Source organism: Rhea pennata, chromosome 19, assembly GCF_028389875.1.
Source record: "Rhea pennata isolate bPtePen1 chromosome 19, bPtePen1.pri, whole genome shotgun sequence".
Taxonomy (NCBI): Eukaryota; Metazoa; Chordata; class Aves; order Rheiformes; family Rheidae; genus Rhea; species Rhea pennata.
The window spans coordinates 8492677-8517421 of record NC_084681.1 but is presented as its reverse complement, the minus strand read 5'-3'; the positions used below and the strand labels follow the sequence as shown (position 1 = coordinate 8517421).

The following is a 24745-nucleotide window of genomic DNA, read 5'->3' as shown; positions in this document are numbered from 1 at the left end:
GGCCGCGCGGAGAGGCTCCTTAACGGGTGATTTGGGGCGGAGAGGGCGAGCGTGGAGCGCGGGAGCCGCCTGCTCGCGGCGGGCTGCGCTCGCGGCGGGCTCTGGCGCCGGAGGCGACCCAGCAGGTTCCTCGGGATTGCTGCTTCCCGTGGGGCCGGGCTGGGCGTCTCGGTGTCCAGCCCCGAAGGCGGTGAGGTGGGACTGGGCTAATCCGCGGGGCAGAAGGCGCAGACGCGTCGGCAGGGAGCAGCTCTGGCCCGGAGCGCGGGGAAGGGAGAGCCGCGCGGCGGGACGGAGCGGGGCCGCAGCCCTTCGCCCCCCTCCGCCTCTGCCCGCGCCGTCCGTCCGGGCACCCTGCGGCCAGGGAGGGCCGGGGCCGGCTCAGCAGCCGCTGTTGCGGCGCATGAAGGCGTGACCGCGCACGGCGCACTGCATCTCGGTGAAGGCCAGGGCGCCCACGGTCACCTGGCAGGGGCCCAGCGCCTCGAAGCCGCACTTGGCGTAGAAGGGCACCAGGAAGTCTTCGCACATGAGCACGGCGCGCCGCACGCGCGGCAGGCAGCGCAGGTGCTGCAGGTAGCGCCACAGCAGGATGGAGCCCTTGCCCTGCTGGCGGAAGGTGCGGTGCACGGCGAGCACGTGGATGTGCACCGCGGCGCCCCGCGGCCGGTGCAGCGCCAGCGCCGCCTGCGAGGGAGGAGGCGCCTTAGCGAGGCCCCCGCCGCCGCCGCCGCCACGCAGCGCCCGGGCAGGAGAGCCGGGAAACCGAGGCAGATAGGAGCAAAGGCCTGAGTTTAATTCCACCCCCCCCCCCCACCCCCAGCTGATGTGGCCCCATCTACTCGCAAACGATTTCGTTAAGGCGTGGGGAGGCGCGGGGCCGCCGGGGCACGCGTCCTGCCCCGGACGGAAGGGGATTTCGGTGCCAGCCCCTGTGCTCCCCCCCCCCCCTTCAATCGCTGGCGGCTTTTCAATTTTAAAATTAATGCTTTTGCAGGGAGGGAAGGGGGGGGGAGCACGTTTTAATAACGGCGTCAGTGAAAATAAGCAATGAGAAAGTTTGTTTCCGCGGGAGCGGCCCTGTAGCAATTAGTCTTACAAGAAATCGCTCTCCGGTATCGAACGAGCTCCAAATTGCCCGGAGAAAGCGATCAGCTCGTGAAGCGCTCCGGAGCCGAGAAGCGCCGCGGCCCGGAGAGGCTCCGGCCACGCTCGGCTTTTCCGAGGAAGGGCCGGGGGGGGGGGCAAGAGGCTCTGCTCTGCCCCGGGGCTGCGCAGGGGCAGCGTCGGGGGGGAGTTTTCCCCATGGGGGGGGGCAGGTCCGTCACCTCCGCAAAAGCCGAGGAAACTGGGCGCAGAAAGGCGCCAAGCCCCTCCGGAGAGCTGGGCAGGGGAAGGACCGGGCGCCGCACCCCCGCGGGGGCTCCGGCCTCGAGGAAACCTGGGCTTTCGGGCGAGCAACTTTGCCCCCGCCGCCGGGCAGCCCGGAGCCCCCGCCGGCGCCCGCCCGGCTCTCACCTGGCTGAGCCGGTCCTGGTCCCAGCGGGAGCCGATGACGAAGGCCACGAGGCGCCCTTCCTCGAACCAGCCGAGAGACAGCTCCGGGCACAGGCTCAGGAAGTGGCGGATCTCGTCGAGGTGGAGCGGGCAGTCTCCGGAGACGGAGATGAAGGCTGGAGGGGAGAGTGAGGAGTGAGGAGGGAGAGGAAGGCTGGAGGGGAGAGCGGCGAGCGGGGAGGAAGGCTGGAGGGGGGAGCGAGGAGCGGGCAGAGCCGGCGGGGGGCACGACGCGCACGGCGGGCGGCCCCTTACCTTCCCTCTCGATCTCGAACACGCTGACGGCGTCCTCGGGGCTGAGGCAGCGGAACTCGCTGGCGGGCAGCGTGTGGCGGCGCCGGCGCCCGGGCGAGCTCCGGGCCGGGCGCGGGCGGGCGGCCGTCAGGAAGGGCAGCGCACCCAGCGCCGACATCTCCCGCCGCTCGCCGGCCCTGGCGCGGCGGCGGCGGCGATCCGGCCCGGCGCGGCGCCCCTTCCTTCAGCCGATCCCCTCCGGCGCTCTCAGCCGGCGGCCGAAAATACCTGCCGACCGCGGGCGGGATTAGGCTGCTTGCCACCCTCTGGCTATACGTGTATTCACATATATAAATATATACGTGTATTTATAGCTCTTAGGTGGGTCCTCGCTAGCAAATGTAGCTGCAACGGGTCAAACCGGCCGCGGGCAGGAGCAGCTGGTGCCGCCGGGGTCCGAGCGCTGGGCCACGGGCAGGGGACAGCGTGGGGGCGGCGGGCGCCCCTCGGGCGGAGGGATCCCCCGGGGGCCCTGCCCGGAGGCCTCCCCCCCTCCCCCCCACCGCGATCCTCCCGCCGTCCGGCCACATCCCTCCAGCCGAGCAGCCCCGGACTTGGATCGGATGCCGCATCCGAGCTTCTCGTTTCATACGTAACCGAACCCAAATTAATCAATCCAAAGAGATCTGCAAACTGACCCAATAACTCTGCTAAGTGCGCTTGGCCTGCGGGCAGCAATAGTGGAAATCGCTCCCAAAAGCCGACCGGGAATCACCGGTCCGTTGAATATTCAAGCAAATTGCTACAAAGCTAGCGTGAGACCTGGTCATCTTTTATTATTTGAGAGGTGCCGGCTTCCCTTGCTAATTATAGGTTGCCTGTAGCTAATAGGATTTGCAGAAACCACAGCGTTGCCAGCGCAAACACTGCACAGGGTGAAACCAGAACACACGGGGAATTTTCCATGCGGAAGCGCTGAGGGTACTGGAGATGCCCCTTCCGTCCAGGTGGGCTGTCGCTGTGCCTCGTACCGACGAACCGCTGACCGAGCAGCGGCTGCGTGGGCTAAGCGGTCGGGTCGAGCAGGAAGAGACCTTTTCTTTGGTAGGGGAAGTGTTCAGCACTCCAAATGCCAGCGCTGGTCATCAAGGGGGAAGTGCTAGACTACCTGGAGTGGCTCCTGGAAAGGGGTATTTCGTGTTCCCGTGAAACGTGTATAAGAGGGAAATAAAGCGGTGGCCAGATCAGAGGCGAGACGAGGGTGCCTGTGTTTTTCGTAGCATTTGTAGAGCTTATTATCAAATCTTCTGCAACTCCTCATCCTGCTAATTGGATTAGGGGCTCATCTGCTCAGATAAACCCCAGAGCAGGCAAGCAGGCCATCTCCGTAAACTGAGAAAACACAAGCATGGTTTGATCCTGGGTGGTCCTGAGCACCTGCAGCCGGTTCCGAGGGCGCTGCTGGATCCGGCGCGGAGGGCTCTCTGCGGGGACGTGCTGCGGGTGCCCGGGGCAGCCCCTCTCCGTGGCTTAGCGGCACGCTGTGCAGAAGTGGGATTAGGCAACAGGAGAGCAGCTACGGGACCGCGGCGAGATGTGCCATCGGCAGGGCCAACTTCTCAGCAGCACGGGAGTCACGGAGGGGGGTATTTGTTTGCTGTTAGCCCCTGTTAAACAGTCGTTCGCTATTGAAGAGCTGCTCTTTATCGCAGATCACGTAATGACTGTAAAGAACTGGGACCGTCTCTGACAGAGACGTTCAGCTGTAAAGCTGGGATTTTTCCAGACCTCGTGCGCAAGTCAGTGCTCAGTTCACTTTAGAAGGGAATGGGAAAGGGGCATAGGGGAATCAGATTGCTGCAGATGTCTCTAGAAATTTCTTGAGACCCCAACAGCAACATTTGAGAGCAGAAGTCCGTGACGTGGGGTAAAGGCTGCTCTTTAGCTTGTTTTCCTTGAATTTTTTGCTTTCTGGCATTTTACTCCCAGTAACCCAGGTCATATGGCTGTAGGGGTGATATATATGTGTTTGTTTTCTGGGAACGATCTATTTCTTTGCACATAGCTTTCGGGTTTCTGCAGATGCAAAGGGCTTCTGTGCATGGGGAGATGCATATACAGAGAAAAACTGAATAGTCTGTGCAAGGCGGAGACAACTGCAAAGCAGCTGCCCCTTGGCAGCCCTTTGCTGCAGAGCACCTGGGACCCTGCAGCAGCAGCAGCGAGTGCCACGAGCACGTTTGCATGTTGGACACGTCTGACCTGCAGCGGCGAAGGAAGAAGCTTGCCCCGAGTTACAGAGTAAATCAGAACCAGAGTTGAGAGAAAAATCCTTTCTCCTCGGCTCCGGAGACAGCAGCCTTTCATGCTCCAGCACAGTCTCGCCTATGGTGTTCCGATCACTGACACATCAGTTTGCGCACGAGAGAGACCTAAGCGTGTGCGTGGTTCCTGGAGATGCTCAGGGGTAAACCGACTGACAAGGCCACAACAGCCACCTAATGGCATCTTTTTATTCTATTACAAATCTCTGCCTGCACTGGGAACCTGAATTTTTAAAAGTGAGTTAGAAGTAGTATGGATTTATTCACCTAGGCTGGAATCCAAACGTTCTTTGCAATAGAGACCAAACTCTTCTCGCGAGATCCCTCGCGAGGACCCCCCAGCCCCAGATTTTAATTGCATGTATTGAAAGGGTAGGGATGGGACACAGGTTGTGATAAGAGTCACCATCCTGCAGGCGAGCTAAGGTTGATTTACCATACTCCCTCCCCGCTGGGCAACTCCCTACATCCTGGTGCTGGACCACGCGCTGTCTCCGACACTGTTAGTACCACTGAGATGCGACAGAAATGCTGGCGCTTACCGGAGGCGGCGTGGGACGGGGACCTGGAGCTGCTCCTCTGCCCAGTCTGGTCCGGTTGTGCTGTCTGGCAGCTGGTGAAGGAAGCAGAAAACAGGCTGTAGTGAATTTTGACTTGCCTCCTGCTCTTGTCTGCCGCAACTTAAGTAGCCCTTGCTTATATATTTGTTTTTTATGGAGCACGTGATGACATTCTAAGGAGTTTATAACCCCGATGAAAGACAGGGAGAGGTGAGAGGCTTTAAGGTGACAGGCCAGCAAAAGGATCCCATCAGGCTTTTCTTCCCTGGCGTGACTGCCTGTAGAGGGATAAAGCATTTAGCTGATTGCTTGATGCTGAGTCCTTAGTGCAAGCAGCAGCCGCCAGGCAGGGAGCGCAGATGACTTAGCTAGGAAAGAGAGCAACTCACTGGCCTGCTCCAGACCTCTCTGAAGGTAATGGGAGCCCACCCTAAGCTGAATGCAGCTCTGCTGAGCAAGGATGCCCTTCCTTTGCTTCCAAAAAATGTGTCCCCACTTGCATGATAGACTGTCTGCATCTGAGCACATGTGTTTAATAAATGTGGTGTTTGCTCCCTGGGTTCGGCTGTAAATCACTCCCTTCCAGCAGGCCGAGGGGCCGTGGAAAAGCCCTCGCAAAGCCAAAAGAGCAGCCAGGGCATTTATCACAGAGAGCCCACGTCCGATCCTCCCCTGGTGAAATCAGTGCAGCTCCTCCAGCATTAAGAATTAGGCTGGAAAGGGACAGAATTGGGCCTGGTAAATAGAAACCAGACCACGATGTGCTGAGAGGTTGTGGTGAGAACAAAAAGGCCGCTGGCTGCGTTAGCCGTGGTTGCTGAGCCACAACATTTGGCTGCAACGTGCTGTGAAATCACAGATACCCAGGGCCAGATGCAAGTGTCCCTCATGCTTGGACAGCAGGAAGCGTCTCAGTTGGCTTCTTGCAGAATCAGAGCCAGATTTGAAGTTTTTCCTCCAAGGAGCTTGCTCCAAAGACCAAGCACCTCTCCTGCAGGCAGCCTTCAGTCCTTGGGAATTTCTACATAAGAAACTGGATAGGCAAAGCCAGTGATGTTTGTCCCACCAGGACAAGTGTAATAAAAGGGGGATTAGCCTAGGCACGAGCTTCTAGAAAGGAAATTACTGGCGAGATCAGCAAAAATAATAATTAAAAACCATCAGCAACACCATTATCAACATGAACCAGATGCAGCCCTGAAAGAAACACGGAGCAGCCAGGCAGCACCAGCTGCTGACCCCACCTGGGATGTTTCCAGGAGAGCTCAGGACCCGCTTTAGTTTCCAGACACTGGAGAAGTGACCTGGGGCTAAACCCTTCCTTTAAGTCTTTTTTCATGGCATTTGAGCAGAAATACAACCCAGCAGACTGCTGTTCTTTAGAAAAGGCATTTCAAAAGCAACCCCTGACCATTAAAACTGAGCCCCAGTGGGCAGAGGTTGGCCTGTGGCTGGAGCGCTCAAGCCGGGAGTCTGATTTTGGTGCCACTGCAGATGCGTTCAGCTCCGTCCCTCTCTCCCTCCTCCTACACTGCTGCAGAGGGTCAAAAACTCCCATAAATGAGAGCCACAACAGTGTGCTGAGATTTACGTATTTAGCAGCTCTCTCAGGCACTTCAAAGAGCCCAGAGCTGCCACTATGTCTGCAATGCCAAGTTGTTATGTCCATCTAGGTGCCCTCTCAGGAAGATGGCAATTATCTCCAGGCAAGATTTGCAGTTGGGACGACACGTGGGAGGCAGATGAATCATTACGTCTCCCCCCCTCCACCAGGACTCGGGAGGGAAGCGGCACAAACGCAGCCCGCAGGCTCCGCGGGGGCTTTTCAGCCGTTTTCATCTGCGCTGCACTCTGCCTCCATCGCCGCCGCGGTGCCGCCTTATCCTGGTGCTCCAGGGCATTAAGCAGCTTTTTGCAGCAGCCTGCCCGATCTCTTGCCCTCTTGGGGCAGGGTTTGCCATCAAAGGGGATGAGTGACGTCTTCCCATGTAGCACTGGAGTTGTTCCCCCAAACTTGCAGAGTTACGCAGCCTTTTTTGACAGGCTGCTCACGTCCCTGAATGGTAGCATAGCCAAAGCGACCTGACGTACCCAAAGAGGACCAGGCTTTTCGCCTGGCCTCCGCAGATGGCATAACCGCAGATGGGTGGGAGCCGGGCTCTGCAATTTTGCCTCACTGCAAGGTCAGCCACGGGCTCTTATTTTATTCTCACTTGGCTTGGCCTTTTCACCAGCGTTGCCCCGGAGAGCAGCATGCATTCGCAGCATGTGAGCGCTTGACGTTGCTGCAACTTTGCAGCAGGATGTGGCTCTTTTGACTTAATATTCGCAGCACTTGCCAGGCTGGTTACCTGCTGCTTTTACCCCTCAGGGCTCCCCTCTGTTGCCAAGAGCAGTGCAAAATCTCCAGCACGTGCTGCAAAGCCAGAATGCCTCTGGCCTACTTGCTCAAGCCGGGTATTCACTGCTGCTTGGGAGCCCGCAGGCTGCCACGTCAAAACAGCAGCACAGGGCTCCTCTGGCCAGTGGCCAGCCCCAGCTTCTGAGCTAACCCCGAAAGAGCCAGCTCTGCCCTGTGCTCTGAAACATTAATCTGCAAATCCACGTGTATACGGATTTCCTCTGGCACGTTCCCTTCAGCCCATCAGTGCAGCTCATGCCTCTCTTCTGAGGGTGCGGGGCTGATTCCCCCCAACATAAAAAGCTAGGTAGGGGATTGCTACTTTGCAGGTTATTTGAGGTCCCAGCAACCGCCAAGGAAGCAGGCTTTGAGCTCTGGCTTAGACCTGCACTAGATCAATGCGTGTCCTTGCTGGGTTGGTAGACCAGGCTGTTACTAGTCTCTGTGGGCCTGCGAGGGAGGAGTGCAAGCAGAAAGGGGCACAACTTCACCCACGCCTGCTCGAGTACCCAGCTACAGAGGCTCAGCCAGAAGCAGTGCCCAACCCCAAGAGGCAGGGACCCGGGAACCAGACGGGACCTCTTTTATCCCCTCCCTGGAGCACAGGCACTCGGCGGTGATTAGCCTAATTTCCTTCTCTGTGCCGGCCTGCAGTAATTTATAACTAGGTCATGGACACTCATGACACAATCCCCATAAAGAAGGAGGACGGGGTTCACACAGGGTGCACAGGCTCCCCAGGAGGAGAGGGCAGGATGGTTGGAAAGGGCCCAGCACAGCTGGCCCCTTGCCTTTAGATCCAGTTGTGACTTTGGGACACAGCAGTTCAGCGACACTTTACTGGGTGATCCTGCTTTTTTGTTGTCTCTGTAGGAGCTCTCCTGCCCTGGCTCCCAGCTTCAGCCCCTGCACAGCACTGGTGCGAACTAGGGTGACCCATGGAGACCAAAGAGAACTGAGTGCATCTGCAGAGAAGCCAGACTCTAAACCCCAGAGCAAGATTTGGCCTGGACAAGCCTAGTCAGGCAATTTGCAAGGTCTTGGGCTCAGCAGAGAGGATGAGAGGCATGAATGGAAGAGGAGGACTGCGCTAGCTTGTGCGCCTGCTTGCATGAAGTCATATATATATATAAGCAAGGTGAAGCCACTCTGAGGCCGTTCGCTGTAAGTGATGGGGAGGGACAGACGTGTCTGACCAAGACAGCATGGGCAGTGAGATAAGGGCCAGATAATATTGTGCTACGTGGCCATGGGGCACCAGGTACTTCTGCATTCATAGAATCTGTAAGGTTGGAAGGGACCAGCCCCACGGGCCCCCTCTCGTGGGGGAAAGGCGTCCCTTGCCCCTCAGCCTCAGTAGCTTTGCCAAGCCTGCCAAAGCACTGGGACACTGAGGACTCCTCTAAGCAACCAGATGCCCCAAGGTTGCCAGCCAGCCTGGACCCGACCCGCAGCCAAAAAAAGAAGGTTCATTCCCTCCTTCTTGCTGAGGCCATCCCCATGCCCAACCCAGCTGATCAGACTGAGCATGGACAAATCGTCTTCACCCTTGGCTGTGCGCAATGGAGTTCCTATAGCAAGGAGCATCCGTTGACCTGGTCTTCTGAAAACAATGAAAGTGAGACCACATACTTCAATGGGCAAAATGAGCTCTAAACTTAACCTGAAACTAAACAGGCAATAGCAAAAGGATGGGCACTGTGGGTTGTCCTGACATTCTGCATCCCAGCTCTTTCAAGCAGAGGATATGGGTTGCATAGGAACATGTCTGCCTCTGAGAAAGCAGCAAAAGAAGCTCAAGATATCTACTCCTGCACAGTAAAGATATTTGCAGAAAGCACCTTCCCTGCCTTTTGTGTGAAGAGCTCCACTGTGTATCCCAAACCAGTGGAGAAGACCCTGTCTGCAGATGAAGGGGCTGCAATGTAAACGGCTGTTCTCCTTGTGTACATAAAAATCCGTGTCGTCCTCTTTCTCCCAAAGCTCAGGGAAGCCATCAGGTTTGCTCCCTTCAGCCCGTTTGCAGCCCCGTGGCGGAGGAGCTGCAGCCCACGAGATGGCACCAGAGCTTTTCCTCAGCCGAGGAGAACCGGTGCCTTGCTGCAGCGCTGGCAGCCCTGGGCACTCTGAAAGCACCCCTGGGTGCCGGGCAGCCCTCCGGCCCTGCAAGAACCTTCCAAAGATGCCCCATGAGAGGTGCATCTCACTGCACTCAGCACTGGCTGGGTCCTGAGGAGGAAGGATGGGGCTTGCTCTTCACCAACATCTCTACACGGAGGCAGGTAAGCCAGTTACAATACACAGGCAGCTTCTTTGCAAGGAAGATATCATGCTGCAAAGAGGGTGAGTGCCAGCACTTCCTAAAATAGTTTAACACCTAAAACTGTCCCTAAAGGGGGGGAGGGTGTCTGCTTGACATATGTCGCTTGCACAAGTGCTGGCTGTTCAGAACACTGCTAAGTCAAGCTGATTCTCCAAAACAAACAAACAAACAAACAAACAAACAAAAACCCCACAAACCCACACACAAAATCACAGGATGCTTCTTGGTTTCGCCTTAGTATTTTGCAGGGTGGTCTGATTGCTGAGGTCCGTCAGCAGAGATCTAGGCTCAAGCCCTAGAAAGCTAATACTGCCTGGCTTCTTGAGTGGGAGATGCTCAATAACTAGGGACTATACCATGCCTGCAGCGTGTCACTGGCGTAGCAGTCCAAGGCAGGGGCTGCTGGGTCCTCAGGAAAAAAAATGAGACTTTCTTCAGTGCCACTTCCTGACGAAAGCACATCAGAGCCCCATTCGAGCTCAGAGTGTAAAAACACCCCCGGCTCAACTCCTGTTGACAGCCCTGACTCGGCCCCCTTAAGCCTCCCCTGCCACGAGCCTGGCTGGTTGGATAAGGTGCTTGTCTCCATGGCTCTTTGCGGCTACCCACTGCTGCTCTGCAGCGTGTAATTGCTCTGAAGAGGGACAGTTTCCATCTACACACAAGTTTATGCCCATTACCTATATCTATATTTCATAAGCAGCTGTTACTATGTACATTAAGAAGATGATGGGAAACATCAGCACACTTCAGACCTTTTGTGGACCGATGAGAAGGACGTAACGCTAATCCGCATGGAAGGAGAGGGCACCTTGTACCCCTCCACAAGGCCCGATCCTGTTCCCATGGGGAAAGGCACAATTCTCCCTGACTTCCCAGGGAGGAAGGCTGGCACCTGACCCACAGCACCAGGACGTGCCAGGGCTGTCTATCCGGGCCTTGGGAAATGTGCCTCACTCCCTTCTTCAGCTCAGCTGTGACCCAGAGGGGTGAAATCGTGCTGGTGGCACACACACTTTTGAGACTGATTTTACACTCCTCGTCTCACTCACCTCACAGAGGTCCCTGCCTGCATTTGCCAGTTAATGGGGATCTGTACCACACCTTGCCCACATCAACAGCTGTATAACTGCATTGCACTGAACAGATATTTATAGCGTCTTTCCCCAAGGATATGTTGCAATTTTCCCACACGGAGAACATTCTCTTTTAGCTCTATTCTGTTCTTTATCCTTGGGGCCAACGCTGAGAAATGCTCCAGTAGGGAACCACTTCAGCAAAACACCCCTCTGTTTAAACTGATGTAGGCTGTAGAGTGATTAAATCCTGATGTGGGGGTCAGGACCTAGGACCCAGGAAGACACCGGGAGCTGTTGCAACACTTGCAGCTCCCTGATCTAGAGACAGGCCAGCAATAGTTTGCACTCTACCATCGATGAGAGCATCCCAAAAGCGGCCGTAAAGTGCACCCTGCACCCACACCTGCAGGAGGATGGTTCTCCTGAACCATGGTCCTGCTCCCAGTACATCTCCCTCAGGGGAGATGCCCACTGCAGCAAGGCCTCGGTGCACAGCCAGGCTCTGGATTCACACAGCTAGTGGGTGCTGTTTCACGGCAAAAGAGGAACTAGAAACCTGATGGAAAAATCCAGGAACTGCTTTAAACATAAAAGCTATGTTTCCGGTCCCTTTTCATGAAAGAAGAAACCCTGGAAGGAGAAACTACAGCCAGCTGGTGGACAGAGCCAGGCCAGCCCTGGGCCTGGGCTTGTGGGAGGCAGAGTGAAAGGAGATTACTGCTGTGCTGCTTTTGTTTTCTTTTGGTAATAAAATGTGTCAGACTGAGGATTTCAAGCATTTTCCTGATATTCCAGCCAGCACTGCACAGATGGGGAGATCTATGGAGCGAAGAGACAGGATATATTTGAATAAAGAACAGGCACCTAAGGTTGTTTGGGATTCACTTTGCCCTTCCCCTGCCGGCGTAGTGAGACCCTCTCAAGAAATGATCTTTATTTCAAAAATCCCTGCAGAGAGCAGGAAAAATATCCACAACAGTCCACAAAGCCAAACATTTGGCTCATTTGCACACCATAACGAGGACTTCTAGGAGTCGTAAAAAGCAAAACTGTGCTTTCCTGCCACGCGGAGCGCACCTCGCCGCCTGGAAGGGCGCACGGAAGGGGCCAGCGCGCAGAGCCGGCCGCCCGGGGCGGACGCCTGCCCCTCCGCACGGTCTGACAGTTTTTCCTTTGAACGTCTGTCGGTTTTTCCCCCTCAAGCAGAAGGCTTTGCCCCCGCTCCTCCTCCTCTGCCTCCCCTCTCCATCTTTCCTTCCTCCCAATCCCTCCCTCTTCCCTCAGTCCCTCTCTCTTCTCTCCTCATCCCTGGCTCTCCTCTGCCCTCCCTCCTTCCTTCCCTCAGCCTTGTCTCCCCTCGGCCTTTCCTCGCTCCCCTCCCCTCCCCTCAGTCCTCTTTCCTCAGTCCTCTCCTTCCTCGCTTCATCCCTCCCTCTGCTCTGCCCTCCTCAGCCCCTCTCCTCCCTCCCTCTCCCCTCAGCTCTCCCTCCCCTCAGCCCCTCTCCTCCCTCCCTCTCCCCTCAGCCCTCCCTCCCCTCAGCCCCTCTCCTCCCTCCCTCTCCCCTCAGCTCTCCCTCCCCTCAGCCCTCCCTCCCCTCAGCCCCTCTCCTCCCTCCCTCTCCCCTCAGCCCTCCCTCCCCTCAGCCCCTCTCCTCCCTCCCTCTCCCCTCAGCCCCTCCCCTCAGCCCCTCTCTTCCCTCCCTATCCCCTCAGCCCTCCCTCCCCTCAGCCCCTCTCCTTCCTCCCTCTCCCCTCAGCTCTCCCTCCCCTCAGCCCTCCCTCCCCTCAGCCCCTCTCCTCCCTCCCTCTCCCCTCAGCCCTCCCTCCCCTCAGCCCCTCTCCTCCCTCCCTCTCCCCTCAGCCCCTCCCCTCAGCCCCTCTCCTCCCTCCCTCTCCCCTCAGCCCTCCCTCCCCTCAGCCCCTCTCTTCCCTCCCTCTCCCCTCAGCTCTCCCTCCCCTCAGCCCCTCTCCTCCCTCCCTCTCCCCTCAGCCCTCCCTCCCCTCAGCCCCTCTCCTCCCTCCCTCTCCCCTCAGCCCCTCCCCTCAGCCCCTCTCAGCCCTCCCTCTCCTCAGCTCTCTCCCCTCAGCTCCTCTCCTCAGCTCTCCCCTCCCCCCGCCCGTGCGGGCCCGGCGCCGCGGTGGGCGGGGCCTGGCGGCGGGGCGGGGCGGCGGCCTGGCCCCGCCCCCCGGCCGTTACTTGCGCGCCGCCCGCCCCTCCCCTCGCCACCTCCCCGCCCGCCCCTCCCCCAGCCTGCGCCGGCGGCCGCGCGCTCTCCCCGCTCTGCCCGGCGCCATGGCGGACCAGCCCGCTGAGGCGGCCCCGGCCCCCGCCGCCCCGGCCGCGGCCCCCGCCGCGCTGCCGCTGCCCGCGCCGGCCCCGCCGGGCGGCTCGCAGCGCCTCCTCTTCTCGCACGACCTGGTGTCGGGCCGCTACCGCGGCTCGGTGCGCTTCGGCCTGGTGCGCCTCATCCACGGCGAGGACTCCGACTCGGAGGAGGAGGAGGGCGGCGGCCGCGGCACCGGCGGCGCCGCCAGCTCGGGCGGCTCCGAGTCGGGCGGCCCCGGGGGCGGCGGCACCGAGGAGGGCCGCGCCAGCCCGCTGCGGCGGGGCTACGTGCGGGTGCAGTGGTACCCGGAGGGCATCAAGCAGCACGTCAAGGAGACCAAGGTAACGGCGCGGCCGCGGCCCGCCCTGCCCCGGGGGCGCCGCCCCCGGCTGCCGCCTTCGCGGCCTCCGCGCCGCGGAGCGCGGGGCCTTGCGCGGGGCCTGCTGCGGCCTGCGCGGCCTGCGGGCCGGCCGGGCGGGGGCGGGGGGAGCCGCGGCCGCGGAGCCGGGCTCCTGCACCTCTTCCCCGCTCCCCCCGCCCCCCTCCAGCCCCGGTGTCGCCCGCCAGCAGCGCTGCCCGCGGCTGCGCAGGAGGCGGACCGTGTCCTCCAGAGGTTGAAACGCGTTTCCCGTCTTTCGTCATGCTGGAGTGAATCCTTCTCGCCTCCCGCCTGGAGCGCGCACCGCTCCCACGCTTCGCTGCTCTCTGGACGTAGCCGTTTCTCCCCGGCACTGGATTTTAATGGCACTGAAGGAAGTGCGGTAGGGGATTTGAGCTAGTTCCTAATAGTGGCAAGCTTTCCATCCCTCTCACTCCATGGGAATGTGGTCCAGTATGTCTCTCTTTGGTGGGCAGTATCGCGGTGGTAGGAGAGCCAGCAGCTAAATAAAGTAATCTCGACTAGCTAAAATTTCAGTGGTAGGCAACCATGATTTGGATTTGCCCTTGTTTATGTCTTAATGAGACATAAGTAAATCTGTGACCTCTTAATTATATCCAGAGAGCCATAGAGCGAAGGGCACTTCTGAGGTCTGGGTTAGAATATTCCCACTTCCCAAAGTTATTCTGATGCCAGATTTTGCACAGGGTGACTGACAGTACAGAGGAGACAAAAGAGAGAGCAGGGGCACTGTAATATAACACAAAGGGGCCTGCGAGGAATGGGCGTTGCACTGAACAAAACAGAAGGCCTGCGCTGTCCTTGCAGTAGAGCGAGTCGGAGTGCTGTTCTGGGGTGGCAACTAAAAGCAGGAGTCTCCTGGTATGCCATCTGCTTTGCTGCTTCAAAAATGAAGCAGAATGCTGAAGAGGGGGGGGAGCTGAGAGAGAAAGGTGTGTTTTGCTCCTACAGAAATCGGTAGGATTGCACACACTGCCAGAATGAGCTAAATTTAGGTGATAGTGTCATTAGACATGTGACCCGTAAGGAGATAAGAAAAATGAAAACAAGGTATCAAGAAAAGATATTTACATACTAAGAAAAACCTTCTTTCCTTAGAGCCACAATCCAATCACTGTAACCTTCAAATAAAATCTTCATGTGCTGTTGCATCAAAATATACCCACAGCTGAGAGTTTTCAGCATCTAAATGAGGCCGCCTCAACATGAGTGAGTAAACCTGGACTTAGGAGTTGTTATCGGATTCTCAAATTCGAAAGCGTTAGCTCTGACTTTAGGCACTTGGTAACTGTACCATGTACAGCATTAGAAAAAGCGAGACTGCAGAGGATCAGAAGTCAAAGGCAATTATGTAAATAAACGGTCCTGTTTCTTTCCTTTTCATGGTCGCATCCCTCTGATGGAGGCATCTTTACTGTTCAGGTAATAGACCCCGGGGAAGAGTTCCCTAAGTGCCTGAGGAATTTAGGTGTGCTTATTGTATTGATTTTTTTTTTCCATTTGAAAAGCTGCCCACTAGCAAAATTGATAGGCATCGTGTACAATCTGCACTGCAGTTAGGGATTACTAAAAACAAATCTGGTGCCATTGGAAAGGTGGCGCAGAACTTCTCATTTCATGGTTGAAGTCAAGTTTTTTTAGCTGCCCTCTGATCCAGGCCTTTCACATCATACTAATGGGTGCAAACCAGATGCGTAAGCTGACCTACTTGTCATTGTCTAAGCTGGGAGGGGTACAAACCAGAAGCGCCACGTGGTTGTCCTGGGCCTGAAGTTTGTTGTTTTAGAATGTCATTGCCAGATGAAGTTATTTTGCTCTAAATCTCCAGCTTCTTTCTCCATGGAATTTTATTTAGTGTTTTTACTATGTTAACCTGACTGTCTTGGTCACATGAGAGTATTTGTTCCAGTTCTTTGAAGGTACCCTTTATTTCTCTGAGCTCTTAATTCTGCGGTGGTCAGAGGATAAAGGTAATCCTGGGGCCAAGGCTCCTGCTGGCCTCATCTAGCTCCATTGTATGTATGGTAGATTTTGTTATCGTGTAAAACGCTTGTGTGTCTCTGTCTTGTGTGAATTTCTCTTTGTCAAGTACTTTAACATTTATGAACCCTGGTGCATTTATGGGAAGAGCATGTGTTGTAACTGAGGAAGAGGAGAAAGTTGTTGCAGATTTTGAGGATAGTGAGAGTACCTTCAGCTTCCCATGCAAAGGTCAAATGCAGTTGTTGATAATCAGACAAACTGGATTATAACCCTAGCGATTTCCTGTGTTTTGCTTAAATTGTGTGGGTTAACTTTTTTTTCTCCTAGGCCTATATAGGCTAATCCTTTTTACTATTGCTTCTAGATGTTCTATGCTTATCTTTGTTCTTTCCTGTTGGAAATAGTAGGCAGACTGCCACTTAAACTGGAGTACACAATTACTGATGTTAATAAGTAATAGAAGCTTTCTCTTGAAATAGGGCTAGCATTTGGTACAAAGGCCCACCAACTCTTCCAACTGAATAAGTAGTTTATCCAGATACATTCCTGCCTTTGATTCCCATGTTGATAGTCATTAGCAGTATCATGAGAATGACATGAATGAAGAAAGAGCTTGGATATCTTATCCTCTGGCTCTGTGTGCTTCTTTCCTGCCTTCCATGACCTTTTTCAAAACACTGGAAAGTCATTGTTGCTAAATAATGCAAAGCCCAAGAAGTTGTGGAAGAAGAAGCCTTTCCTATCCAAATATGTTTGCAGTCTATGTCCTATCTAACTCCCATCCTGTCAGGCAATCAAATCCAAAGAGCAATCCCTCTGGCTAAAACCCTCTCTCTTGTCTTTGTATTACTGTTTGTATACTGGATATAATTTTCACTCTGAAGTTGTGAAAGTATTGATAACTGGTGTGAACATGCGATGCTTTTCTAATAAAGTAGCAGTAATATTTGAGACTTAGCTGAATCTTAATTTCCAGTTTTCTCAGCTGTAAGTTAATACTCTCCCTACACACTTGTGCTGCCTTTGGGAAACTAATAAACATACTTTACCATGTTAAATATGAGTAAGGCTCATAGAATGCCTTAAAATGCAGCTGGTCTTCCTCTCTCTGCCTCATTGCTCTCTGCCATCTTAAATGTTCACAAAACCTGTGTAAGGCATATGCAGATGGAGAAAACAAAAGTGCAGGTGTTATATTTCAGCACCTTATCTAAAGGCCTGTAACAGGCCAGACTGCTGAATTCCCTATCTTGTGCTCTTGTGTGTGTCTTTGGGAATGAAATACGTAGGCTAGTATCTTAATATAATGCTGTTATGTGTCAGGAGTAGAGTTGATTGATTTACTGGTAGGGAGCATGTATAGACCCAGGATTGCCTTAAGAGTCAAGGTCCAAGTTTCTGGAAGTTTTTAGCAGCCTTTTGCTTTGTTTCTGTGCAGTTCAGAATACAGCTTGATTTGGATGGCTCTCTGCTTCATTCAGGTTTGCTCTGGAGACAAATTCAAACTATCAGGGCACTTGAGATATAATCCAGTAGCTGATCAGCTTATTAGCTGGAAATTATCTGATGTTATCTCTACAAATCTCTATGAATTCAGTTCTGCTTCATCCCACACAACCCTTCTGTTCCTTCCTGCTGTTCATTGCTATAATTTCTTGACCTCAAATATTGAGTCATGAATATAAGGTTGCAGGAGAACTTTCTGAAGACATTATTCCCACATAATTTCAAGACTTCTGTGTGTGTTTTATTTTTTCTGAGTTTTGTCATTAGTTAATGTTTTGACGTAAACTTCTAAGTTGTGATTTTTTTTCTGTGCCTATATGATGGGAGAAAGAAATACTTTCTATTTAATGAAGATCAGCGTTTTCTCCTCTCTGTCCCTTGGCAGCCACTGTCAACCCTCACTTCTGGGATCCCAGCTAGGAGCTAACTGACACAGGTGGTCAGATCCTGTGAGGTGCTGCTATTTTTGTTAGTGTCAGTAGCTTTTTCTTGCTTTTCTAGTTAGGACATCAGTGTGGGCTGTTCAGGTGTTAATCATAGCTACAGACTGTGTGGTACCTATTTGTGATTGAGAGAGGGAGACACTGAGAGCCTTACCAGTCTGAAGATGAAAGATTTTGTATGTTCTCTGTCTAGAAAGGCAGTGATGTTGAGTATTGAAATTCCAACAGGTAAAGATGAATGGTTTTAGTTTGTGTAAGTAGGAGTCCTTTTCAGGAGTCAGGAACGCTTGCTGAACACAGTGCAGAGCTGTAGTGTAACACACAAATTCAGTGCCCATAAACTATTAATACTGTTTTTTATTGCACGGGGAAGCTATATCTAACCCTCTTTTTGCTTCTGACATTTCAGTTAGTCTCCCAAGAGGTTTCTTTGAAACCACCTGACTTTTATAGCTGTTAAAGATAGGAGAGAAAAGGCTTACTGGAATTTTTGCAGTTCTGTGCAAGACAATCACTTCACTTCAAAGGGTAACTATTCAGTCCTGTAGCTGGTCATTGCAAGGCTACGTTGCCTTGATTTGCCATTTTGCTTTGCAGGTTAAGAGCTTTGATTTGTTTGACTCCTGCAATATTGACTTGGGGATCATTGCTTGTATTCAATTGCAAAAATGACATCCTGTACAGCATGCAGTATGGAAGTCTCCTGGCTACTAAGTAATATACAATATTATTGTATAGAGAGCTGTTCTGTGTTTGTAGTGTACAGACTGGACTGATGGCTCAAGAGTAGAAGTGGCCACTTGGACTAGGCAATTAACCATAACATTCCTGACTAAATTTTGAATAGTTATTTTTAGAATGAAGAGAATCTCGCCCCAAGCAAGCAGTTGCTCTGTGGTGGGTCATCTCTTCTAAGGTTTGCTTGCTTTCAATGTGTTGATATAGCTAACAGTTTGTTTACTCGTCCGATGAGTTACTAGTTAACTAATATACGCTAAAAGCTTTAGGAGGAATGAATCAAAGCCCATGATAGACCTTGAAATACCTGCACAAATGAGGCCTTTTGCAGTAACTTTTTTCTCAAAGTCTTCTCCTTTGCTTGTGTTTATGCAGCTCAAACACAGGCTTCCACAGATGAGTGGAAGCACTCGTCAGCTTTAAGCAATTTTGTAGTTACTTTTTCCATGATAGACTCTTTATTGAACTTAAAAGACAGAATCTGTAACAGATGCTTTTTGGGGCTAGGTCTTGCTTACTTATGCCAGCCATCCTCAGTTCTTCTCCTCTCTTCAGAGAAAAGATGCTATTTTTAATGTTCAGCATCTGTGTTGGTACTGGGAAGTAATTGGCATTTGTGAAACTAAAAGCCTCCTCTCATTTGACTCTTTGACTGTTTAATTACTTGTGGGATTTCGAAGGCTCAGAAGGTGATGATACCTTCCTAAATGTTAGTTAGGAAAAACTTGTCTCATTGTTCCACTCTACTGTTACCTCCCACCATGTACCCCCCCACCCCCTGGTCATTATCAGTTTAGAAACTGATACTTTCATCTGAAATTTTTGCACTTGCTTTTTAGATTGTCGCTTCTAAGGTTCCTGGAACTGAAAGATATGAGATGATAGCTTGGATTTTTTTTCTTTTCTTTTGACGTTGCCCAAAGCTTTGGGGTATTTGATATGTAACTCAGTTCTAGTTCTACCTTGCATGGTTGGTATTTCTTCTCCTTTTGTGGTCTTTAGAACTGTTACAAGGTAGGTAAATACTAACTGTAATTTCTGAAACAATAAAAATCAATGGGTAATGGATTTTATTTTCTGTTTGCCATGGGATGTTATGCTGCTAAGTAGATGTGTATGTGTTTGTGTCTTGAACTTAAATGCTCTGCTAACCTGAGTTTGCAAAGTTGGCAAACTTAAGCAAAAAATCATTTCTATAACTAATAAGATCTTTGGGATGAGTGAAGGATTTATCTTCAACAAATACTGGAAAACTTTTTTATTTTTGAATGTTAACTATTTCTGTGAAGGGAGAAGTGGACTGGAGGGGGTAGAGGGTACAGGTTATAAAGTGTCTAGAAACATCAAACACTGAAAATACATGTTTTTGGCAGAAGAGAGAATGAGGATTACTGATAACTGTAGTAGCTATGTATTTTCAGATGTGCATGAGTTTCAAGTTGACTGGTGTCCTTTTAGTTTTATTGCTATCTTCAAGCTGTGATGAATGAATGGCATAGAGGAAAACTTCACATTCAATCTTGTATAACACATCAGCTGGTTAGCAGTAACGCTTCAAGAGAAAGGTTATACCTATCTTAAATGAGGCTTTAAAGGCTGAGTGTAATTCTCTGGTAGCCAAAAGGTGATTACCTTGGTCAGCATCTGGCAAGAATGTATGGGACAGGATCAGAGTAAGATCCAGAGATGCAAGTGAAAACTTGTTCACGTACTGAGGTTGTTGGGGTGTTCAGGGTGACTGAAAGGCCTTTGGTCTACCTTAGGGTGTAATCCAGAACGCACACATCCCGGGCTGCACTCTGTGTGTGAAAGTGGGCTACGTTAGGTTCATTGTGGGCCTGGCTTCATTTGTGGATAGGAAGAATTTCTAACGGTGCATTTCAGGTTTATTCTTACCTCTTGCGTTTGGCTGCGTGCACATGGTACTAAACAAGGTAGAAATCTTCAGCGTTCTCTGTTCCAGCCTCTGGAGATTTGGACTTTCATAACTATACTTTGAGGAGGGTGTAGTTGTGCAGGTCAGGTAAGGGGAAGGGATGGGTAGTATTAAATTTCCGTCTTAAGGCCTTAATTGTGTAGATTTTAAAATAACTTAATGGTGAGAGAGAACGAGTAGACATCTGCAGTTGGAATTCCTCCCTTTTACAGAATATCTGTTCTGTAAAGTCAAGGCCAAAAACATTGAATGAGAGTGGTCAGCCTCTAAGACTATTAAAGTCTGTATCTCTGAACACTAGACCGTGGGTGTTTGGGGTGTGGCTTTTTTGGTTTGGTTTTAGAAGCGGTCTCCCCTCGAGGCTTTATTCAGCCTTCTCCGTTGTTCAGGTGTGTGTTGTACCGTAGAAGCACACAGCAGCAGTTGCAGTGCAGTTTAGCTCAGCTTGCATGGAAGATGTTTAAGCTAAATAGCATTGACGCACGTATCTTGTGAGCTCAGACCATGCGTCATGGATCTACTGACCTGCTTGTCTAAATCTTAACAAATTCATAGCTGAAAATGTATAGAAATGGTGTCCAGAGCACTATCTTGATAGGGTCCTGGAAATATTTTGAATCTCGGCATTCACTCAGCCCCTTTATATACCCATACAGTCTTGTACCTCAGGCTAGAAGCTGAGGGAGCAAGCATCTCCAAAATATTTTTATCTTGTAGCTGTTTCAGCACCTAGCCAAGATTTCCAAAGTCAGATGCACAAAGCTGCATCTTAAGTAGTCATCCCTTTTTTCAGCAGTCTGGAACAACTACTTCCCTGCTCTGGAAATACATGGGATGCACTAGAAAGTTAAGCTTGTTTATAACTGCAAAAAGTGAGTTTATTACCTGTTTTTTACATTGTCTTTAAAATATGTTTATTTTCCTCAACAGCTGGTGCTGTAGCTTGTTATGGAATAACTGGACAGCATGAGGGCTGTTGGTAAGAGGTGAGGCCGAGGATTTGCAGGAAAGCTGCCTGGGAGAGGCCTGGAGCACTCGTTATCCTATGTAGCTTCCAGGCCTGGAAAAAATGTAATTTTCAGGAGCAAGTTTGAAACAGAGAAACTGCCCAGCTTACATTTGTAGTAGTGTCACTTCACAGCCTCTGGTTACAGTCCCTTGAGCTGAAGAGAAAGTAGGTAGCTATGCCCTTGCTCCTTTAAGCAGCATTCATTTCATACCATAAAATTACAACAGTGATACCATGTGGTTCTGTATTCACACACGTCAAACACAGTCTGGGTGCTATGTTCTTACAGTTGCTTGTAAAGCTATTAGCTTTTTTGGTTGTGAGGAAGAGGTTGAAGACTGACTAGTAAAGAGCGCTATTTAATCACCAGCTGAAAAGATAAGGTGCTTAAGACTTTTAACCAGGTTTTTTAGACCAAAGCTGGGACTTTCTTGTGCATCATTCCTGTTAAAATGCCTAGGTAGTATTTGAATCCCTCAGTGGAAGATGAGCCTTATGATTAAGATAAAATACACTAATACTGGGAGAGATGGAAATAGTTCCATCGCAACTGATTTTTTTTTTTTACCTGCTTTTGAAAGGATTTAATTTCTTTGAGAATAAAAAAAAAAAGAAGAATGTTTTATGTGAATCAATATTGTTTTAAGAAACAGTTAAGAAACAATAGTGTTTTTAGGAACAGCACTTTTCATCTTCAAAGCACCTTCAGGGCTCTGATGTTGCGGTGCCTCTTTGGCCATGTGGGTTGGAAAGGTAACAAAAACTTCTCTTGTGGGCGACTCTATCGGGGTCAGTCAGCCTACGCTAGCTTTGTTGAGCCCTGACGTAGTTCACTGGATGGTATGCTCGCTATCTTCTTTGCTTGACCCGTCCTGAGTCGCTTGACCTGCAAACGATAATATATTGGCTGTGCTGCGTGTGTGTGAAATGTCACGCTTATAAATATGCGATCTAGTTTCCATCTCCTGCTATTGAGAGATTCAGATTTATGTGTTTCCTCACGTGAGCAGTTAAACTGCTGAGTAACCTAGCGTTTTTGGAAGTTAGTTAAACTGTAAATCTAGTAAACTGTGACAATTTTGTAAGACTGGATTAGAAATGCAGTCGGTGAAGTATAACTTAGCTGTAGGTCATTAACTTTGAGGGTTCTTATTCAAATGGCTGTCAGCTCTCCTGGCTCAAGGTGTTCTGATTAAATAACTAGTCCTAGAGTAACTAGAGTACTGGTCCTCAGTAAAATTGTTGGCTACAGTTACACTTAACATGATCAGAATTTGCTTAGCGCTCTGATCACCAAAGGATCTTAGTATTTTTCTTCATTCAGCTTTTACTTTGTAATTGCACTAAAATGGCTGCTTTTTTCTTATCTGCCACTTGAGAGAAGAGCTGGATGTGTCGGTAACTGGCAGTGTTGGACTACGCTGCCCTTCTCAATTGCTTCCCACTGTTTCTGTCTGTCTCTAGTGGCAGATGGTGCAGCTGGACTGTTCCCCTCAGAACTTTGCTTTTTAGTATTTGAGGTGAGTGCACATGAAATATCGCTTAAAATATTTTTGTTCAGAATTGATCCCCATTCCAGCAAGGCCCTACAGGGTGTTGTCCTTTGGTTTTGCTTTTCTAACTGCTTTTGAGGGTGAAAGCTTTTTTTCTTTGAAGATGCATTACACATCTAATCCAAATGAATAATTCTCATGACTGTTGTACAAAGTATTCATGCTGCTGTTCAGCATTTGAGTCCAGTTCCTTGAAACAGTGTTGGTCTTGAGACAAAAGTCACATTTTCTAAATTTAGAGCTAGTAAGTAACTGTGTGACTGGTTGTGCATAGTGCATATTTAACCGACTCTTCATATATTTTGTTTCATGCTTAATGCATGCAGTGTTTGCCAGAAATCTCTCCTATGTCCTTGTGCCACAGGAAACTGCAGGGTCCAGATGGTAAAATGTTTTTTTTTTTGGCTTCCTATGCTGAAGCATAATCTCATCATAGTGAATTGTCTGTGGACTTCAGTTTATAGCAGAAAAAGGAGGGAAAAAAGTCTGTCTGTCCTTACTGGAAAACTTTTGGTTTTGCTTTTTTTAAAGCCTGCGGATGTGGATGATTCACTTGCTTCCTTTAAGAGGCAGGCCTGCCGGCATTTCGGGTGTGCTCTGAAGAATCTGGGAGGTTATTCCTAATAAGCTGGAGTGGTATATAATGCTTCCTCCTTGAAGTGTATTTAATGCAGCATGTGGTTGATGAATGTGGACCTGAATTATCCTAGCTTTGGAAGCTTTCTGTACTGGAACAAACTTCACAGGGTAAAGCAAGTTGCTTCCCAGACTATGCCTCTCTGTATGTTCCTGAAATTTATATAAGAGGAGAAGAGAGCGCCTTAAGGAATTACACAGCTGCAAAGGTAACACTGCACAGGAAATATGAGTGCATGAATACTTAGATTTAAAAAGAAATCCTATCATTCCTCCACATTGCATTAGCTGGTACTTTTACTAGTCTAACTTGTCGATGTTTTGAGGTCTTGCCGTACATCTAAAAATTAGATAATAAGATTTGGAGTGAAATATTGGTTCTTTTCACCGAGAACATCTCCTGACTTGCATAGCTGAATTTGCTTGTTTGCCCTTTTGACTCTGAGGCTGGAAACTTCCTCTGTTTAGTTTTGTGTGTTTTGTGGATTGTGCTGGTACACGACAATGAAAGATTTGGTTCACAGACTAAATCTGCCCTGTAATGATAAAGCAAAGTGCTAAGTACAGAGTGACTTGACTATAATAAAACATGTGCCAAAAAAGAACCCCTCCCTGTGGTTACTCACGAGTACTCCCCAGGCCGATGTTTTATACCGTGTCGCGCGTTCATAGCTGGTCGAAGGAGCTGGGCTTGCACACCAGCCCAGCGGCCTGCAGGCAGGTAGTGCTGTGCTGGCACAGTCTGCTTGGACTGTTTCTCAGTGTGTTTGGCAGGATGGGAGGAGGGAAATGAAAGCAAGGTGCAAGCGAGGATAGACTAGATCTGGAGCTCAGAACCTGGATCTCTTGAGGCAGCCCGTGCTGTTGGGGCAGTGCTGTGCTAGGAGGAACCTCCTGAGTCAGTCCCCCAGAAAATGAGGTAGCTGTTCGCTTTGATTTCTTGGATTAAAAAGCTGTTCCGATCTTGATGGGAAAACTTGTCATTTCCAGCATAAATGCACAGGCAGTTTACATCCATCTCTTCAAGTAAAAAGCAAACCTGGCTCCTAACTAGCTTCTTGTATCTATAAACGTGCTCCTGTGGGTGAAGCGCAACCATTTTCTCCCTTTTCACACTCAGACTATGTATCGCCAACTTTCTCGCAAGATAGGCTCTTTCCTCGATAATCTTGCAGCTCTTCTCTGCACCTGCTCCAGTGAGAACAGTGCTTTCTTGATCAGTGTCATCTCTGGTTGCCTTGATCAGCCTCGAGTACCTTGTTGAATGAAATTAATGTTTGTTTCCTGAGGTTGCTTTTATCTGAGCCCAAGTGCTAGTTTAAAACTCAACACCTTCCATATCAAGCACTCGGTATTTTACAGTCGTTATTATGTGATCAGCTCTCAGAATTCTTGTCATTTTAGGGAAAGATTAATAATTTATAGGAAATATTTCAAATAGGGTAATTAATGTGGTTACTGTAATGCATATGTAAAATCTTTAATTGGGTGAGTTTCTGTCCCTTCCTCCCAGTGCCTGCCCCCCTTTTCTCCCCTAGCTTTGACACTTAGTTTTGGAAAAAAATCCAAGCTAAGATCCTGACTTCTTAATCATGCTATGGCTATGGGTTTTTTTTGTTTTGGGTTTTTTTTTTTTTTTTTTTCGTTTTTTTTTCTGTTCTCAGTAATATGATTTAGTGCCAGATTGGAAATGGTGGCCAATATCTATGGATGGCAATCTACTTGATCTTGTGCAA

At 50.7% G+C, this 24745-nt stretch overlaps 2 protein-coding genes and 1 long non-coding RNA gene across 4 annotated transcripts in view; 1 reads left to right on the top strand and 2 right to left on the bottom strand.

The window, feature by feature from the left end:
- Window positions 1-31: 31 nt before the first annotated feature.
- On the bottom strand, window positions 32-1969 carry AANAT (aralkylamine N-acetyltransferase). The gene is made up of 3 exons (XM_062591765.1): window positions 1813-1969; window positions 1519-1673; window positions 32-687 (listed from the first exon to the last, which is right to left on the bottom strand). Exons 1-3 carry the CDS (start codon window positions 1967-1969, stop codon window positions 382-384), a joined length of 618 nt encoding a protein of 205 aa, XP_062447749.1. The 3' UTR covers window positions 32-381.
- Window positions 1970-3152: 1183 nt separating this feature from the next.
- On the bottom strand, window positions 3153-12987 carry LOC134148912 (uncharacterized). The gene is made up of 3 exons (XR_009960303.1): window positions 12895-12987; window positions 4658-4728; window positions 3153-3458 (listed from the first exon to the last, which is right to left on the bottom strand). It is a non-coding gene; the product is annotated as an uncharacterized LOC134148912 (long non-coding RNA).
- The window catches only part of UBE2O (ubiquitin conjugating enzyme E2 O), a 69002-nt gene continuing 57028 nt past the window's right edge, over window positions 12772-24745 (top strand). Inside the window, exon 1 of one of the 2 annotated variants that reach the window (XM_062591560.1) lies at window positions 12772-13146. In XM_062591560.1, the coding sequence (XP_062447544.1) occupies window positions 12772-13146 (375 nt within the window). Of the gene's footprint in view, window positions 13147-14392; window positions 14415-24745 lie in introns of those variants that run through there. The other variant, XM_062591561.1, reaches the window with a different exon arrangement.